Source organism: Triturus cristatus, chromosome 6 (genome assembly GCF_964204655.1).
Source record: "Triturus cristatus chromosome 6, aTriCri1.1, whole genome shotgun sequence".
NCBI classification, from domain to species: Eukaryota; Metazoa; Chordata; class Amphibia; order Caudata; family Salamandridae; genus Triturus; species Triturus cristatus.
In genome coordinates, this window is record NC_140589.1 from 1,796,849,282 (window position 1) to 1,796,868,412 (window position 19,131).

A 19,131-nucleotide genomic window follows, 5' to 3' on the forward strand; every position below is an offset into this window, starting at 1 on the left:
CCAATGACAAGGATAGGGACCAGTGGCACAGATGGCAAAGGTATAGAGAATAACTGATTGAGGGTCTTTAAGCACAACTGACAGGGACAGTGTTAGTTGGCTCAAAACGACTGGACAGGTACAGGCATGACAGTTGGCACAAGGCAAGTGTATGTACCAGGAAGCCACCTCCTTTGGGCGGCTTGAAAGGATTACTCCTGGGTCTGCTCTATCTCATCTATCATCAGATGAATGAGGCTGAATGGAGAAAAAAGTCCCACGCTGGGAGACATTGGGTGCCCGTTTAATTTAGACTGTGACTGAGCCACCATTATAGTACAATGCAAGGTATTTTCACGGTTGTACACACTGAAGACAAACCCCGGGTAACCAGCACAAAGAACAATAATTCAGGAATCACCACACACAAGCAGCACAAAGAGAAAAAAAAGAGTAGTCTCTTTATACAAACCAGACACACTGTCAAATGTTTGCACCTGTGCTGTCTGCACCAGTAAGCAGTCTGTGGCCTCTCACACACTGTTGTTTAACTTCCTTCTGAGACACCAGACAGCTAGGGCCATAAACAGTGACGAGAACACAGAACTCAACATGGGAAGGCACTGCCGTCAATACTTCTTCCAAAACGTCTTCACATGCACACACACAGTCTGTACTACCCCTTGCAACCTCACCCATTGCCAAACTGTAACCCCAACACACGTTCCTACACTGTCCCCCTGCTACCTGCCTAGAGAGGCCTTTCAACATCATGCCATCTGTCAGGGTACTCCAGCATGTACTGGTATGGCTCCGTGTACAGTCGAAAGAGATGGCATGCCCAATAAGCATGACAGCTGCTCCTCAGAGACTGAAGCGAGCACATGCGGTTGGTTCCACCAGTTACTTTTCGTGGCATAGACCCGGCATAGTAGAATCTTCAAGAAAATTTTAGTGTACGAGTTCATTCTTACTCTGCGTCAGAAAAAGCAATGTAAATGACTTAATTTTTACTCCGCACCAGAATAAGCAATGTGCCTGTATCCAAAGGGAGACAAGAAGGCTGCATGGTTATTTGCCCTTAAACCCTGGCCTGCAGGAGAAGCAAGGGGAATCAAGGATGGGATGACTGCATTAAGAGTATTGAGAAAAAAAAGAGGGATTTTAGAGATTAAGTGCCCATCTCTAGACTTGGGTCACGCTAAATTAAGGACTGTGACACGGAAAAGGAACAGTGGTATGCGCACATGCATTTAGCATCTTTGACAAACTGCGGCTCACCATTTATTTAACAAACGAACAGAAATTTCCTAGGTCTCTCAATCCATACAATTAAATGGGGCCCATATGATAAAACTGCGAAAGAACCTTTGAAACTGAATCCAAACACGATCTAAAAATCAATCAACTCAGATTGAGAGGTGTGGTGCAGCGGCCAGGGCAGCTGACTTCGGAGCACAGGACTCGCAGTTCAATCCCCGGCTCCGGCGGCAGCTCAGCTTAGCTCAGTACCATGTGACTCTGGGCAATAGCTCACTTAATTTCCACAATGGCCTCCAGCGCCTTGAGACCCGTAAAGGCGAGTAGTTCGCGTTTACAAATATGGATTTATTTATTATTATTATAACCTACCTGTCAGAGCCGGCAGAACTGTGCTTTCTCTTCCTTGGAGTTAGCAACGCCATTTGTTTCGTTTTTCTGTCAAATAGAAACAATACACTTGGAGTTAGAAACAGCACACACATCTTTACCATCGCTTTCACAATGTAGGAGTCATACATATACTTCAAAGGCACAAAGCCAGGGTACAGCTAACCCTTTTTTCTAACCAATGGAAGCAGCTCAAACTGTACTTGACCGAACCCCAATAAAAGTAATAATTAGATGGTGATGCAGAAAAGCCCCTCTTAGTTTACCCCGAATGTAGGACTTGGCCTTTTTGGCTAAAGTTCCCTAAACTTTTTGCTTTCCACCAGACCGTTTTCCTGACAGAGTTGCCAATTTAGATGCTTTGGGTACTTTGCCACTGCTGATCAGTGTCAAAGTACAAGTGTTCTCCGTGTAAAGCGTAATGGTAATGGGTTGGTCATGATTGGTATATTTGCTTTACTAGTAAAGTCCCAAGTGATGTGCACTGTGTATGCCAGGGCTAGTAGTGCCAAGGTGCGCGGAGAAGGGAACTCAGGCCTGCAGTGTACGGCCGGCGCGCAGTTTGCCAAGTTAGCATATTGTCCCGACAGGTGCATCCACATGTCAGGCCTTACTTTCCCTTTTGCGTACACAGTGGGCACTCCTGTGGTAGGTCCCGGGTAACCCCTGGGTAGGGTGCAGTGCAAGTAAAAGGCAGGACATATACTGAGGTGTGTGCTATGTCCCGACAGTGAAAAACACTCCATTTCGTTTTTCACTGGTGAAAGGCCATCCTGCGCATAGGACAGAATGGGGAGGCTGGGTATTGTGTTTGTTAGCATAGTTTCCCATAAGTTTAAAATCGAGAGGTGCAGTTTAGTATGTATGAACTCACAGTGTCATCTTTCTATGAAAGTGGTTTTGTCACTGTGTGTTCAGAAACCACTCTTTTAGAACGTGGCTGAGTTTTGTGCTTTAAGCATTTCTGTGTGTCTCTGCTGAATGTGGATACACTGTCTGGATCTGAGAGGTGAGAGGAGCTGGGGGAGGTCTTGACCCAGGGAGGGCACCAGGCCGACCTGCATTCGGAGAGTAGGTGGAGGAAAAGCCCGGGGAGGTGGAGAGGCCTGGCTTGCTGCTATAAAACAATTGACCCATCTCCTGCTGAGTGATTAAGGATCCAGGCCCACAGTATCAAAGGGAGAAAGGTGACACTGGGAGGGAGACACCCAGAACTAATTTAGGCAGGGGTCAGGGACCCCTGAGCACAACGAACTTCAAAGACATTTAGAAGTATAACTATGAGAGCCGAGACCCCCTGAACGTTGGAATAGAAATGGATTGAGACTAAAAAGGCATGGACCCATTTTGTGGTCAAGAGGAAACTCTGCTAAGGAAGGAACAACTGAAGAGACTGCTGGGAAGGACCAACCCTTGCTTCGTGATCTGGGGCTGGTCTGCAGTTTGCTGTTTTAACCAAGGAAGAAGCTGTTGGGACTGTGCTTTGTGCGCTGGGTCCCCCGTGCTTGAAGGTGACTGTGCTTTGTGCGGTGTCTTCTTACCCCAAGGGACCGAGGTGAGCTTGCTGCAGTTTGTATGAGCTTGGTTAGGGGTCCCTTGTGTGGCACAAGTCGGACTGCTGCCCTTAGTGACTCAGGCCCTAGGTAACAGGGGTACCATTTACTAGGGACATACAGAGAGTACTAAAGGTGTTGCCAATTGGGGAAAACAATTGCACAGTTTTGGGAAAGAGATTTGGCACTTGGGTGGCAGGGACCCAGTGCATTTCCAGTCGAAATCCTATCATATACCAGGCAAAATGTGGGGGTGACCATGTTGGAAAAGGCACCTTTCTACACTGAACAGAAGAGTGTCTGTAAGCCTGACCTTTGTGCAGCCTGACAGACACACTTCTTGCCTGGAAAAAGGTGGGGGTGTAGCCTCAGCTCATGCGGCTGGGCCTCTGCTGTAACTTACTGAGCAATATAAATACAATTAAGATGGGCAAGCCTGGCCAGAACCGAGCCATGAAAATATTTGCCATGTAAATCATGCAACAAAAATTATGTTAGGCTAAGATAAGGTGTCTTAACAATTCAAAAAAAACTTTGTTATCATGTGGAAGCACTTTACTTTAGCACATAAAATTATGCCACCGCATTATGATCCATTTATTCCTATCCCTGCCCTGAGGAGAATGCTGTTAATGAATTAAGAGGAAAGTTGAGGTTCACTTAGAGCTTATATGTAGCGTAAATCCTTACTATAGATAGCGCAACATTATGGGCAATTAAGTTAAACATAAGAGGTCTTTATACCGCATACATTCTGCACTTGTGTATGTGACAATGAACCAAACAAGCATTTGCAATGCAATTGGTTTTGCATTTGCAAGAGTTTAAGCTATTGGCATTCTAAATGACAATGCCTTTTATTTATCTGTTGTGATAATTACCACATACATAAAAGGCATTGTCATTTACAATGCCAAAATGTGAAACTCTTGTAAATGCGAGACCTAGTTCATTTCAAAGAAGCGGAAGCCATGGTCTGCTTGCAAAGTGAAAGTGCGCATGGCGCAACAAATGTTGCAGGAAAGCATGTCGTGCCTGAAGTAGGAGAAACTCATTAAAGAAAATAGTGCTTACAGACTAAATAAGACATACCAGTGTAACAACAGAAGTAAAAGGGCCAGTCCTCATAGGAAGATACAAATGAAGACAAAGCGGTACTAAGGAGGGACTAACAAGCCTATTAACGAATCAGAAGCCAGCATTTACAAAGGACAATGACACCGGCCAATGAAAAATATGGGCAGAGAGTGGGCGGAGCTTCAACTCCACACTCAAATACAGCATGTTTCGCAGAGTAGCGCATGCGCTGCCCAAGCTCGACCTGAAAACATTCAAGTCCGCCGTCTTGACAACAATTTCACTAGTGCACAGATGTTAGAGGTGGGCAAGGCAAATAATGCTTACTCTGCATTTCATGACTTTCCAATACCAACAAACTGGGAACTGTTAAATTAAGAAAAAGAAAATCAAGTTACTTGTTAACACAAGAAAACTAAACTGTAGCAATTTGCGTGCTATTATACACAAGCCATTATCAATTGCTGGGAGAAGATTAGAACAAAACACTCAAATTCTATGGCAGGACCGGAGGCTTCGGATTATGCTATTTTCTCTCTTCACTTTATTATAACAAAACATCCAGCAGCCAGAGATAAAGCCATTGTCATGAACCAGAAAAAACTACAACCCGGGAGATACATAAGTCCATAGACCTTCCACCATTTCGGTAACAGGTCCTCATAGTCCCCCGTCTGTCTCTTCTCTTCCTTCGCTGCTTTGGTATTTTTTGTGTGGGCTTTTTCACTTGCGTTTCCTATTCTTTGTGTGATTGGCATTTTTCTTTGCAGATTCCTTTGTTTCACCGCGGGAGCGCTTTCCTTCGCTCCTTACGCGGTTTCGGCCCCCGTGCGGTGCTTGTATTACCCGCTAGAGGGACTCTGCCCTCTCGTTGCTCTCGCAGCGGCGCTCTTCATGGAGGACTCGCGCTGCGCGAGCTACGAGCGGTTGCCTTGTCCCGGCTGCCTCACCTTGACGCCCGTCCTGGGTTGTATTTGTCCCGCATACCATTCTAGACGCCCGGGCGGGGGGGCCGTACTGGCCTCGGAAACTGACGCACTCATCTGAGCGTTGTATTTGCACGAAGACCCGCTTTGATTTCGGCGCGCGAACAAGCCCTCCTAAACCTCACGCATCTCGCGGTACGCGCGAGGGAGGCAGCAGGCCCGGTCAACTCTTGAGTTCCCCTTGGGATGATGATTTTTTTGAGGCGGTTGACACCTCCATTGATAGAGTAATCAACGAGGTGGTAGGTCCCATGGAACAAAGCCTATCCCAAAAGATTGTCCAGGAGTGTGCGAAATTGGCGGCGCAGCGTTCTGAACCCCCGGCTGAGCCTCTCAACCAGTTCGGGGAGAAACCTCCACCTCATAAGAGACAGTGCGTTGAGGGTGTAGATGTGGCCGCTTTTGAGCGCCTCAAGTCCGCTTTTGGAGATTCGGCGGGTCCTTCCGTTCCCCCGACTTTACCGGCGGATGTCCCGCAGGAACCTATAGAACCCCCCTCGCCTGCGACGGACGACGATGGTACTTTAGGGGATACGGATGACGAGGCGGGGTCTTCACGGCCTTGGCTCCCGTAAGCCACCCCTTCCACCTCCGCGTCTGAGAACCCAGAGGATGCAGACATGCTTAACCCGGATGCGATTATGCACCCCCGTTCGGCGGCTTGGGTTCCCGGGGATCATTGGCCAGGTTTGTGGCCAGTAGGCTCCAGAGTGAGGAGAAATAACAAGGGGACCCGATCTGGTAGCCTAAGGACCTCGGGTAGTAGCTTATTTTAAAGAACAAAGGTCCTTAGCATAGGAGGAAATAATGAAAGCATTGCTACATAGACTACATTTAACCACTGTGTAAATTCTATTGTGTTGTTTGCTGGTATGAGCTTACGTAAGATTATCGTGTAATGTAAGCCACCTTTTGCTCTTCTTTTAACTAATTTCTTTGCCTGTTATTTTCTCTTTTCTATTCTCTCCATCCCTTTATTTCTAAGCTCGGTACAGGATTGTGCCTTTCTCACCCTTGCTGTTTCCCTTATTCCGTTCATTCCCTTTTATTTTGTTTGAATAAACGTTCCATTGTCCGGCTGGACATTGGTAGACTACTCATAGTGCTCATTGTAGTCTATGTAGCAATGCTTTCATTATTTCCTCCTATGCTAAGGACCTTTGTTCTTTACAGTAGGCTCCAGAAGCCCCTAGAAAAGGAGGCTCGGGGTTGTCTGCGGGCGGAATGCCCAAGACCCTCATTAGAAAATAAAATCGCATTTACGCCGGAACTTGACCCCAAGAAGGCTACGTTTTTGGCTAAATTTGTCAAGGACCAGCGGAAAGGCATCGCCCGGTCTTGGCATTCATGCCAAGATAAGTTGTTGGACGCCATTGGCCCCATGACCAAAATACTGGACATGGCTGAGGAGGCGAAGGTCTCGGGATCGGCCATTTCCCCGGAAGTTCTTTCGAATTGTGCCCAACATGCCATCGTTTTCGTAGGCAATGCTAATTGTGCTCTATCTACCGAGCGCCGCCGGTCGCTTCTGATAAAACTAGACCCAAAACTTGGGGACCTGGCATCTTCGGAGGCTGGTGCTGTGGCACAAGGTGGCCTCTTTGGAGACCCCTTTGTTAAAGAACTGGGGAAGTTTGTGGCAACCTTCACGTCCCTAGATAAGGCACAGACCAGTATTAAGCGGGTTTTCAACCAGCGGGTTTTCCGCGGGGCCGGGAGAGGTAGGGGCCGCTCTCCCGGAAGAGGCAACCAACAGAACTCCGGTAGGGGGCAAGGCTCCGCTCGTGGTCAGTATAACACCTCCGCAAACTTCAATAACTTCTACCCCACAAGAGGACAACGCTTCCGCGGACGTGGAAACTTCAGGTCCAACTCTGGGGCCACTCCCTCCGGTAAGTGTGCTTCCAGCAGATTAGATCTGCATTGGGGATCGGTTGGCATGGTTTCGGGATGCTTGGGCGGAAATAACTTCAGATGCTTGGGTTCTTCAAACCATTTGCGGTTTTCACATAGACTTTCAGGGGGAACCCCTGCAGAAGGCTCCGCCTCACCAGATCTCTTTCAGGGCCCAAGATGCTCAGTTGATCGACGAAGAGCTCTCCGCGTTGCTCGACAAAGGGGCTGTTTGTCGATCAACACTCCATCCCCGGCGTTTTCTCAGCAATATTTTTTTGGTCGACAAGACCGATGGCGGGCGGCGGCCGGTGATCAACCTCAGAATTCAACGGCTGGTTGGTTTACCAACATTTCAAGATGGAGGGTATCCATCTTCTACGGGACGCCCTCCTGCCAGCCGATTGGATGGTACGCCTCGACCTAAAGGATGCCTATTTGGTAATTCCTATCCATCCTCCACATCGTCGGTTCCTTCAGTTCTGTTGGAGGGGGCAGGTATACAAATTCACCGCCCTTCCGTTCGGTCTGTCTTCCGCACCATGGTGTTTCATGAAGGTCCTCCATCCGGCGGTGGAAGTTCTCCGGGCCCAAGGGCTTCGCATGATCGTTTACTTGGACGATATGCTGTTGATGGCTCAATGTCCGTGAATCCTCGTTTCGCAGCTCCAATTGGCAGGGTCTCTTTTGCAGAACTTGGGCTTTGTAATAAACTAAAACAAGTCCGTTCTCCAGCCTTCCCAGAAGGTAACGTTTCTGGGTTTCGTGATAGATTCCGTGCAAGCAACTTTGAACCTTCCGTCACGGAAAATGGCGAACATTCGTCACAAGTTGCGTCAGACGATCACCAAGCCTCACATCTCCTGGCGGAAGTTGGCATGGCTTGTGGGCCTTCTTTTGTCGTCCATTCAGGCAATTTTTCCGGGGCCCCTGCACTATCGAGCATTGCAGCGCCTCAAAGCTTTCCATTTAAGGAAAGGAAAGTCTTACAACCATATCATTCCCCTCTCGGAGGAGGCCAAGGAGGAAATTGCGTGGTGGTTGTCCCACACGGAGGCCTGGAACGGTCGGGCAATCTTCGGATTAGTCCCGGACCCGATCATATAATCCGATGCCAGGAGAACTGGCTGGGGCTCCAGGTGCGGGGGTTTTTCCACCGGCGGGTTGTGGTCTGTCGACGAACAGAGTCTCCACATCAACTGTCTGGAACTTTTGGCAGGGTCCTTCGCAGTTCGGTGTTGGACCAAGGACAGAGTGCAGTCCTGTGTTCTTCTGAAAATGGACAACGTCTCAGCTGTTCGTTACATCAATCGCTTGGGGGGCCCCCGGTCCCGGACTTTAGCGAATTTGGCAAAAGATTTTTGGAGTTTCTGTCTCGATCACCATATTTCGGTCACGGCAGAATATCTCCCAGGCCGGACAAATCAGGTAGCGAATTGGCATTCTCGGTACCTGTTCGATTCCAGTCTATGGAAATTGGATCCACCGATCTTCCAGTGGCTCCAGTCTTTGTGGGGTCCCTTCTCAGTGGATCTCTTTGCCACCCGGTTGGACAATCAGATTCCTCGTTACTTCAGCAGGAGGGCGGATCCGCTGGCGGCAGCCACGGATGCTTTCCTTCAGACTTGGTCAGAGGAGAACGGTTACGCGTTTCCCCCGTTTTCAATGATCACTCAGTCGGCGGCCCAAATTCGCCGTCAAGGGGCGAAAGTAACCATGGTGACACCGTGCTGGAGGTTTCAAGTCTGGTTTCCGGTTCTTCTGGAACTTTCTTGGGATTTTCCAATCCTACTCCCCCTGCTTCGGAATCCGGACGGGATGTCGCACCATCTGGTCACTCAGGGGCGACTCCGTCTCATGGCATGGCGCCTTTCCAGCAACGCTGGGCGCTGCCAGGCCATTCGAGATCGGCTGCGACGCTCTTGTCCAAGGCCTGGGCTGACAGTACCCCGAAACGTTACAGGTCCGCCTGGTTTCGATGGGTTCGTTGGTGTGTTTGAAGGGACCTGGATCCCGTGGTCGCGGATGTTGTTCACGTCTTAAAATTTCTGGCCAATCTGGCGACCGAGGGTCTGGCTTACCGCACGGTGAACGCGATTCGATCAGCAGTTTCTGCAGGCCACATTCCGGTGGATGGCAAACCGCTCGGTGAACATCCTTTGGTTTGCTGGCTGTTGCGTGGAATCCGTCTGTCCTTGCCACCGGAACCTCTGTATTCGGCCCTTTGGGATGTTAATTTGGTGCTGAACCTCTTTCTGTCTTGGCAGTCCAATAAATATCTCTCCTTGAAGGAGTTATCTTCTAAATTGGCTACACTGTTTTATTGGTGTCATGTAGGAGAGTACGGATGTCCGGGCTCTGGATATCTCGGCGCGCACCTTTTCGCCAGAAGGCGTAGTTTTTACTATTGGATGTCAGACCAAATCACACACCCGAACGGTGTCCTATCCTGCGTTTCGGGATTCCCCGAAGTTGTGTGTAGTGGATTGCCTCAAGGCTTATGAAGACCTGACCCTGGAACTTCGCCCTCCGGGCGAGAGACAACTTTTGATTGCACTCCGGAAGCCACACAAAGCTGTGTCTTCGCCTACAATTGCCAGATGGGTGCGTTGGGTCATGCAAGAAGCGGGCATCGATACGAAACAGTTTGGTGCGCATTCGGCCAGGGAAGCCATGGCCTCTAAAGCATTTACATTGGGAGCTCGTTTGGAGGAACTAATGCGAGCTGCAGATTGGTCCTCAGATTCGACCTTCAAGAGGTTTTATTTTAAACCGGTTTTGGAGGTTGCCCAGTTGGTGGTAAGTAAGCTTTGAACTAGCATAATCCGAAGCCTCCGGTCCTGCCATAGAATCGGAATTTGCCTAACAGAGGTGTGAGTAAGTTCCAATTCTATTAAGGACACGGAGGCGAGAATTATCCCACCCGGTGCACGATGTTGCGAACCCGCCCGTACTGTAGTAAGTAAAATATTTTGAGTTCTTTAAGGTGCTCGATGCTGTCTTATCTCATGCAATTTGTTTGAGTTGTCTTCAGCATAGCTTTGCCGTTTCCCTGATATTTGATTTTTGTCCTTCCAGGAACTGAGGGGTCATAACAGGACCAGTGATAATTGGCGTGATTCGCGCGAAGAAAGAGGAAGAGAGGAGACAGACAGGGGACTATGAGGACCTGTTACCGAAATGGTGGAAGGACTATGGACTTCTGTATCTCCCGGGTTGTAGGGAGTTGTCGTTTTTTCTGGTTCATGACAATGGCTTTATCTCTGGCTGCTGGATGTTTTGTTATAATAAAGCGAAGAGAGAAAATAGCATAATCCTCGCCTCCGTGTCCTTAATAGAATTGGAACTTACCCACACCTCTGTTAGGCAAATTCCGATTCCCTCTGCCTTTCAAAGACTTTGAAGTTCTCTGTGTATTGTTAATTACTTATGAAATAGTATTTGAGCTTTAAACTCCGTGCAGTTCCTACTGAAGAGGGGTTGTGCTAGTGTCGGAGAACGATTCTTTTAGTACAAATTACAGGGATTTTAAAAAGTGCTTTTTTTAAGTCATAAGGGCACGATGTATACATAAATACAACTTTGTAGAAGATTACTCACCCTGGCTCAGAGTGACACCCCAGAATATAATCATTTATTTTTACTTCAGCCTGATGGCACCTTTTCGGTGTTACCAGGCGGTACATACATGATCTTCTTCCTTTCCCTCCAGATCCATTCCTTATCCCTTTTGCACTGCCCCCTTTCATGGCCTCTCACCGATAATTTAGCAACTGAATATGTGTTTCAGGTGAGGGGTAGAAGACGTGATCTGTGAAAACGAAAGCCCCACTCGCCACAGGGCAGGAGCCACCTGGAAGGTCGACGATCCACAGGAGGCACAGAGACATGTGTTTTTTTTGTGTTCAGTTTTTATATAGCGCAATCTCGACCCGAAGGTATCAGAGCACTTTACATGAGCACCCGTCATGTTACACAAGCACACAATCATTTCTGACTGAAGGAAATAAAGATGTGCACTATTTTTCCCTTTTGTCTGAAATGCATCTCATCTCAGCAGACCCGAGATATTTCAGACAAAAGGAAAAATAATGCGCATTTTGCTTCTGCTGTAATGCAACAGGCAAATGCACTTCGTCACGCAGAGATGGAGTAGTTGGAGACCCCACGGGATGATCGGTGGTGTTGGGCTTGAGGGTCCAACAGGACCTCACACGGAGCCAAAGTCAGACATCCTGCTTGAGCCACAGTCGAGGTTGCAAGGGCTCACCCACCACTAACACTTCAGCACAGATGTTTTAAGGCATGGGCAAAGTGAACATTTGCCCAGGTCCCCACCTGTCAAGGGCCCCGGAGAAAGTGAACCTCTATTTTTATAAGTCAACCACTATCCTCTCTGGCTACTGCTACCTCTGACTCTATATCTCTTTTCCCACTGTTAACGTAAATATTTTTGGGGCCGCTGGAAAAAACATATTTCAACTGTTTTTGTACGACCCACTTTCTGAAAGAATGTTTAGCAGCCATCACATGGGCTTGAATTAGAATAAAATGGGTAGTAATATTCAAAATTGTTCTGAGCAAGGGTCTGCAAATATGTCTTGCCCGGCAGGCACCCCAAAAATCCTTAAGCCGACACTATACTTCTGTTGCAAAAAACACCTTTTGCCCTGGGTTATCGCCCCCGGAGACCACTTACGCGGTCACGAGAACTCTAACTTGATTTACACCCATGCATTTTGGCATTATCCCGGAGATTGACTCCTCAAGCACTTCAACGAGTGGTGAGTGGTAGTAAGCGCTATATAAATCTAATTACAGTTACATCTCTTGACTTCTGTTTGCTCAGACACGGAACTCCTGCTGGCCAGTTTCCGAGTTTCCTCCTGTGGGAGTGCGCTCCGTTGCACTGCTGTCATTGAGTATGTCCCTCTGACCAGTGTCTCCATCTCTACACTTGCGGTATGAACCTAGAGGGGTCTACTTCCTCCATTTCTTTTCTCCTTCCTGTAGCTCGTGCACACAAAAGAGTGAGCAGCGTTTGGTGTCTTTTGCCTTCGTACTTATCGGACGATGACCTGTATGTAACCTGGAAAATACAGGCAGCGAGAAATGTTCCGACAGGATTCCAATAAGGTGTGTGGTGACTTTGCAGGGGTGCTAGTCATTTCTATCTTTGTGATCAAGAATTTGAATACATGCATGATTTTTTTGCAAAAATGCAAATTTTGCATACCCTTGTTTGTCAGAGGGCCTCACGACTTTTTTCTATAGTGTCAAGAGGCCGTATCTTGAGCTGAACGTGCGCAATTAATAGATAGGTTTTCTGTGGTCATTATGAGAGTACTTGGACTGAATAAAGGAGAGGAGCCGTTGACATACCCGACCATGAGCAAAACATTTGAGTGACGTAGATTGACGTTAATTGTTTGGGCTGAATATGTTTAGGAGATCTGTTAATTACCTTTTTGGTTAGCTGTATGAACGCTAAATAAAAAATCAAACAAAGTCTTAAAAATAGTGAAGCCTTCCAGTAATATACTAAACAAAACAAATGGACATCGATTTAGATAAATGTGAGGCCCAATTAAAAATTCAAAAGCGATCAATAGAAGGACAAGCATTTTCAATGCAATAGGACTTGCATTTACGCTAGACCTATTGCACTGCATCATGGACAACAGGAGAGGGGGGAGGGAGAATGGGGCGAGAAGACACAGACAAAGTAGGGCTCACAGTCTAAATAACACGTACCATACTGTGTAACACTCCAAGTAAAGGGGGCCAGTATCCATGAGAGGGTACAAATGACGACATGGCCATAATAAGGAGGGACTAACAAGCCTCATAATCAATCAGACGGCAGCATTTACGAAAGACAATGACACAAGCCAATTAAAAACATGGGCAGAGTGGGCGGAACTTCCACTCCATACCTCGCAAAGTGAGCAGCGCATGAGTGCTGCCGCTATAGGCTCTACCTAAAAACAGTAGACTGTGAAATACAGTATTTGCCCAGGATCCTACAATACGGGCAAGCAGGGATACGGCCACTAGATGGTTATCCAGTGATTCATTTAACTTTATTTCAGTCATAAAAGGCCATAAAAAGTAAAAAAAAAAAAGACATATATAGCCCTTTTAAGACAAATCATGAATATTCATTAATAGCAGATTACAAAATATAGCAAGAGAGACGTTTTGGTTTGTCCAATAACTTTACATTAGTTAAAAACAAGAACAATCACAACCAGATAAAAAAAATTAAAATTTTAAAAGTAAAAACAACATGATTGGAGGGTACATTTTTTACAGTTGCTGTGAAATATTGCAAATGGCCCTGCGTCTATGCCACATAGAATTGAGGAATCGGGAAACAGCAAAAACTATGGGGGGGGAGGGAGGGGTGTCAAATCTTAGAATTCTATACACCTCCAAACACTGTGTGCAGCCCACGTTCCTACATAGTGGTATGAGCCAATGCCGTCTGGCAGAACAGAGGGATCGTTTGACCATTTATTCGTAAAAGCATTAACCGGGAGGGTCCCTATTCTAAACCGGATATACAGCTTCCTAGCCATGAGGGGCTGTATATCGTCCAGAAAGGACTCAAAAAGATACTCTGCTTTTATGTTAAGAAAGTCAGCCGTTAGGTGCCCGAGTTTGGAGTTCCCCTGCAGATCAGCTAATTTGAGCGATCTATATGCTCTTACAAGTTGAAGTCGAGATGTTATCGGGGACACTTCCTCAGGATTACTCCAAAGGTTAGACATGCCTATTCTAGCGCAGGCTTCTTCGATGTACTTTAACCATGCAGTTTTCCAGCCCCCGGAAGTCCCAAGACCCCCTTGAGTTCTCTTTGTTAAAATGCTAATTCTGGCGTCGCCCACAATCTGCGCCAGAATATCAATGGTCTTAGTTCGATCTCCTCTGCAATGGATTTGATTTCTAGGTCCAGGCGATGAGGGGAGGGCTGGGCGTAAAGCCCAAGAGCTTTCTCATAAATTGGTTCTCTATTTTGGCCAATCCGCCAGAGGGGCGGTGACCCCATAGTTCCGCCCCATACTTTACAGCACTCCTTACTTGAGCTTTGTATATTTCTGCTACCGGGCCAGGCGGTTTGTATAGGGAGTTCCTAAAGGTTTTAGTGATTCCCCCCCCACCATCTGCGCTAGCCTCAAGCCTGCCTTGTCCAGTTGTGGGCCCCATTCGAACGTTTCGGACAGCGCGACACCCTCTCTAGCAGCAGGGTTTGTGGAATCCCTATAGCCCGACGCCCAGGACATATTGTTTTTGGGTTAAGGGCAACAAGTTTTCATGTGTTTTTTGTCCTTGGGACAAGTAGGGCCAACCCCATACAGCACAAACCCTTTGGCTGCCAGTTTACTGTACCACATTATGGATCAGGAAAGGGCAATGGCTGCAGTTAAGGTAATATTTGTGGTCATGTGATAAATGCTGTTCAAGCTTGTATTTATGGTTCATTAATGCAAAGCCTTTATTATTAGGGTGAGTACTAAAAGTAAATGCTGTAACCTCGGCCTGCACTACTGACGGTGGTTCCAGTATAAACGTGTACACACGTTTTCAAAGTTTAGTAATATGAGGCTATTTATAATGCTCCCAGAATGCTCTCCGATTATATGCAAATATTTGCCGAAGCTTGAAAGCAAGAGTGATGATTCTTTGCTTTCAAAATAAAATATATTGACAAAAAAATGCAAGTAGGAAAAAAAACATTTTGCTAAACTTCTGTAAGGTTTTAGGTACCATACCTTTGCAGCATCATTTAGTTCCATGTTGATGTATGCTTGCATTTCCCAACAATATTCATAATGGAAAATCAATGTAACCAGTTTAAATACGATTAAGGGAAACAAAAATAAACCAGCATTGGCAAAGCCAGTAGGTTTGAAATTGGTGGTCAGCCTTATGGTTTTATTAATGCGGGACTTGTTTAGGCATGGTTTTTGTAAAACCTTATCGGTGTGCGAGCTGCTGGGCCCTCACCATTCTAAGAAGCATTGGCAAAACCAAAACTTGTTTTTGCTCTCAAAAAGCACACATTGCCTCAGCAGTTCCAGGCACTGAACAAAACTACTTTGTGTGCCAATATGCTTCTTGTAAAAGAGCAGAATACTGTCACTTAAAGTGAAGCCACCTGATAGAACGAGAGAAAGAGAGAGAGAGAGACAGAATTTTATTAAAACACAAAGGGTCATGGTTAACGCCAGGCCTAATTAGAGGCCCAATTATTAAAGAAAGTCTCAAAAGTGCATCCATTGTATATATCCTTGCATTAAGTGCATGTATACAGTTTCTGTGAATTCACAAGAATTTACAGAAGTCGGCCAAGAAATAGTACTCCTAGAAAATATTTGGGAACTGCATTTTAGCATGAGCAAATGTGCATGTGTAGATTTGCTCATGTGAAAATCTGAATGTTTCAAGTTCACTTTTCCTCCAACCACTTTTTTCCCAACCCTGGAAGAGGTTTTACATCTGCCACTGTCAGGAGTAAATTTCCAACTTTTTCAGTATGGGAAAAGATTAAAAAAAAGGAGTTGGTGCAAACCCTTAAAACACGCAAGTTAGTTAGTTAGCACAGACTCAAAAGGGCATTCCAACCCTTGAACTATTGTTTACCACTACCTTCAGCTCCACCATAAAGATCTGCAGAAACGTAGCAACATAAGGGAATTGCTAGTATTCAACCCTACTATGGTACGAGCCCTGGCATAATTAGAGAGGCAATATCATAACTCTTACATAATGAGATTGCTGCCGTAATTTGTCGCCGTATTACACGGGACTAGTGGATTTATGAAGCAACCTGCCCCATGGACAAGTAGATATTTTATTAAATTCCACACCTCTGCTAGCAGGGTGCTGTTTAAGGAGGGGTTTGGGTAAGATGTTTTTGCCGGGTTGAAGACCATAAATTTGGTTTTCGTTGTGTTGATCTCCAACCCTCGGTTTTTACAAAATAAAGAAAAACTGTCCAGGATCCTTTGAATGCCCATATGGGACTTAAACAGCAAGGTGTCGTCCGCAAACATCATTGCTGGCACCCTGCCTTGCGCCAGCTTCGGGGCATCATTGTCCGCTACTTCGTTTAGTTGGGCCACCAGGGCGTTGATAAAGAGGCAAACAGGGTGGGGGCCAGCACACACCCCTGTCTCACTCCTCTATCAACTGGGAAACAGGGGGTCAATTCTCCGTATTTCCCATACCTGACTTGGGCAAAGTTGCCTGTATGCAATCGCATAATCAGTGACAACAGGTAGGGCAGGATACCCAGCTGCTCAAGAACCTCCCAGAGTTTGGCTCGGGGGACCAGATCGAAGGTCGTTTTAAGGTCAACGAATATCAAATAGATGCTGCCACCCTCTATTGACACCGTCTTCCAGTATAATAATTGGAGCCTGAAGAGCTGGTCGATGGTGGAAATATTCTTTCAAAACCCGGCCTGATACACACTCAGAACTTCCCGCTCTTCCATCCAAGAGTGGAGTCGCTCAAGGAGGGTCCTGGCGAACAATTTCTGGGTGAAATCTATCAGGCTGATCGGCCTATAGTTGGAGGGCAGGAGGGGTGAACCTTTCTTAAAGATTGGGAAGATTTCGGCCACTAGCAACGTATCCGGGATCTTCATGCCTAGCAAAATGGCGTTAAATATTACCCAGAGATAGGGTCCCCAAATGTTAGGTTCCTCCCTAAATAAGTCCCTGGGGATCTTGTCTAACTCAGGGGCCTTACCTAGGGGGAGCTTCCTAATTGTGTTTAAGACTTCTTTTAGAGTAATCTATTGAGGTCTTCATTGGGAATCCCTAGAGTTGCTAGAGACGCTTCATCTTTAGATTCTATTGGTTCCTTGGTAGAATAGAGAGCTTGGAAGTGAAACGTCCATGCGGCTGCAGCGATGTTTGGCTCCAACGCTGAGTTCTCTATACTGCCGTCTTTGCTCACTAGAGGCCAGAACTTCTTCATGTCCCTATTAAAGAGTGCTGCCTTGATGTCATCCCACCTTTCAAGCTCCCACTTCTCCTTGGCTAACTTGATGCTATCTCCATACTGGGCCCTGCTTGATTTGATTAAGGATCTATCCTTGAGTTTAATAGCATCAATAAGGGAACCCTTTGCCTTGCGGCAAGAGTTATTAAACCAGGTCTGCTTGGTACCCTTGTTGGGCTTAGAATGTGTCAGAGGGTTAAAAACATTAGTCAGGCTTGTTGACAGATCTTCATGCAGTGCCTCTAATCTGCTAATGGTTTGTGGATGTTGAGTTTTGTAGCAGCCGACTCCATTTCCATTAGGGGCGAGATGATTAGAGAATATAATGCGGCTACCTTGCCTGGTGACTGCTTGAGTTTTCCCCACCTTATTCTCCTTCGATTATTGACAAGAGTTAAGTTGGTACCTGCAAGGGTGCCAATAGTCATGGGATTACAAAGGTCTGGGGGCTCCAGCTCCACTATCAGGGCGTTGTGATCGCTATCATGTCTTGGCATGACTGCGAAGTCGACCACCCACCGCCAAAAGTTAGTCTCCACTAGGATATAATCCAGCAGGGAAGATTGTCCTGGTCTATTAAAGGTTAGCTTCCCTGGCTGGTCAGACTTGGTACGGCCGTTGCACGCCCTCAAAGAGTGGGTTGGGGTTACTGCATTTATCTGGAGTGCCAGAGGAGTCCAGGCCTTTACCGGTGGAATTTGAGGATCCGGTATTAGCCAAAGACTATCCTCATCGCTAGAGGGGACAACAGTGGGGGCAGCCAATGGCTCAAAATGGCAATTGAGGTCTCCCCCAATAATCAATCTAGCATTCAGAGGTACTGTATCGATGAAGGTGTAAAGTAGGCCTACAACCTGGGATTCCTGTGTGATGTTTACAGGACAAGAATAGATGTTAATGAGAGCAAGTTTTAGGCTGGAGGGAAAGGTGAGTACAATACACTGGATATCGGATGCGGTATTCATCTGAACCTTGGTACAGTCCAGGTGGGTAGCAACCCAGGTGCATAAGCCCCCCGAGGGCCTGACTCTTCCCCCTACAGTGGCCTGGACGTTGAAGGTTGCATAGCCCCCCCCCTCACTATATCCTCTCTTTCCCGGGTCTCCTGAAACATACACACATCGTAGTTGCCTACAAACTGCCCCCAATCTGGGCAGTGCAGTTTATTTTTTATTCCAGCGATGTTCCAGGATAGGATCCTTAACTTATGACCAACTGAGGGATTGCCACCATGTGCATCATGACAGCTGTTACTAGGACTTCGAAGAACAACTGGCTGAGCCATAGGAATTGCTTCAGCTTCTTCCATTGTAGGGACACTCCTAGCTTGGCTAGGGGTTACATGACTCAAAGGAGTTAAAAATGGATTATTATGCATAGATACACCTAACCCATTAAGATCTAGGGCTTCCAAGAAAGATGGGAGGTTCTTGGTCCCCTGGTTCGCCTTAGTTGCTGTTGTGGGTATGCTGTATCTGTTTCCCACTAATATTCATCCCAGCTACCATCTTAAACTCCCCTGTCCCAGTGTTGGGGTTGTAGCTGTCTTGCAACCCGAGTCAATCCACCTCCTTGAGGGGCCCATATTTGTTTTCCACTGGGTATGTTAAAAAGAGGTCTAAGGGGTTGGGCTGCTGTTGGATAGGGTTGGAATCTATTTATTGGGGCCCTGTGTACTGGGATCCAAGGCAGAATGTGGTTGCCTGAATAGAAAAAGTCCAACGTAGGAGCTCGGACCTCCGTGCGCAGTGCGTGGGTGTTAGCAAACTGGCCTGCAATTGTTTGTACGATCAGGGGGTTGCTAAAATTGATGACTATGCAATCTCCTTGGATTGTTTTGGGGTTTTCGCCCACCCATTCCACTCTTCGAACCATTAAAATTTCCACAGCCATTTTGTAGGTGAACTGCTTGTGTCTAGTTAACCAAAAAAGACACTTGTTCCTTAGATCTAACTGCGATTCCTTCTGCCCATTGTTGA

The 19,131-nt window shown here is 46.7% G+C and overlaps 1 protein-coding gene across 5 annotated transcripts in view; it reads right to left on the reverse strand.

The window, feature by feature from the left end:
• ESCO2 (establishment of sister chromatid cohesion N-acetyltransferase 2) overlaps nucleotides 1-19,131 on the reverse strand; it is a 293,480-nt gene that overhangs the window by 242,850 nt on the left and 31,499 nt on the right. For all 5 annotated transcript variants that reach the window (XM_085613127.1, XM_085613129.1, XM_085613128.1 and 2 more), the window contains one exon: nucleotides 1,612-1,677. In XM_085613127.1, coding sequence (XP_085469253.1) covers nucleotides 1,612-1,664 — 53 coding nt within the window. In that variant the 5' untranslated portion in view covers nucleotides 1,665-1,677. The remainder of the gene's footprint in view (nucleotides 1-1,611; nucleotides 1,678-19,131) is intronic.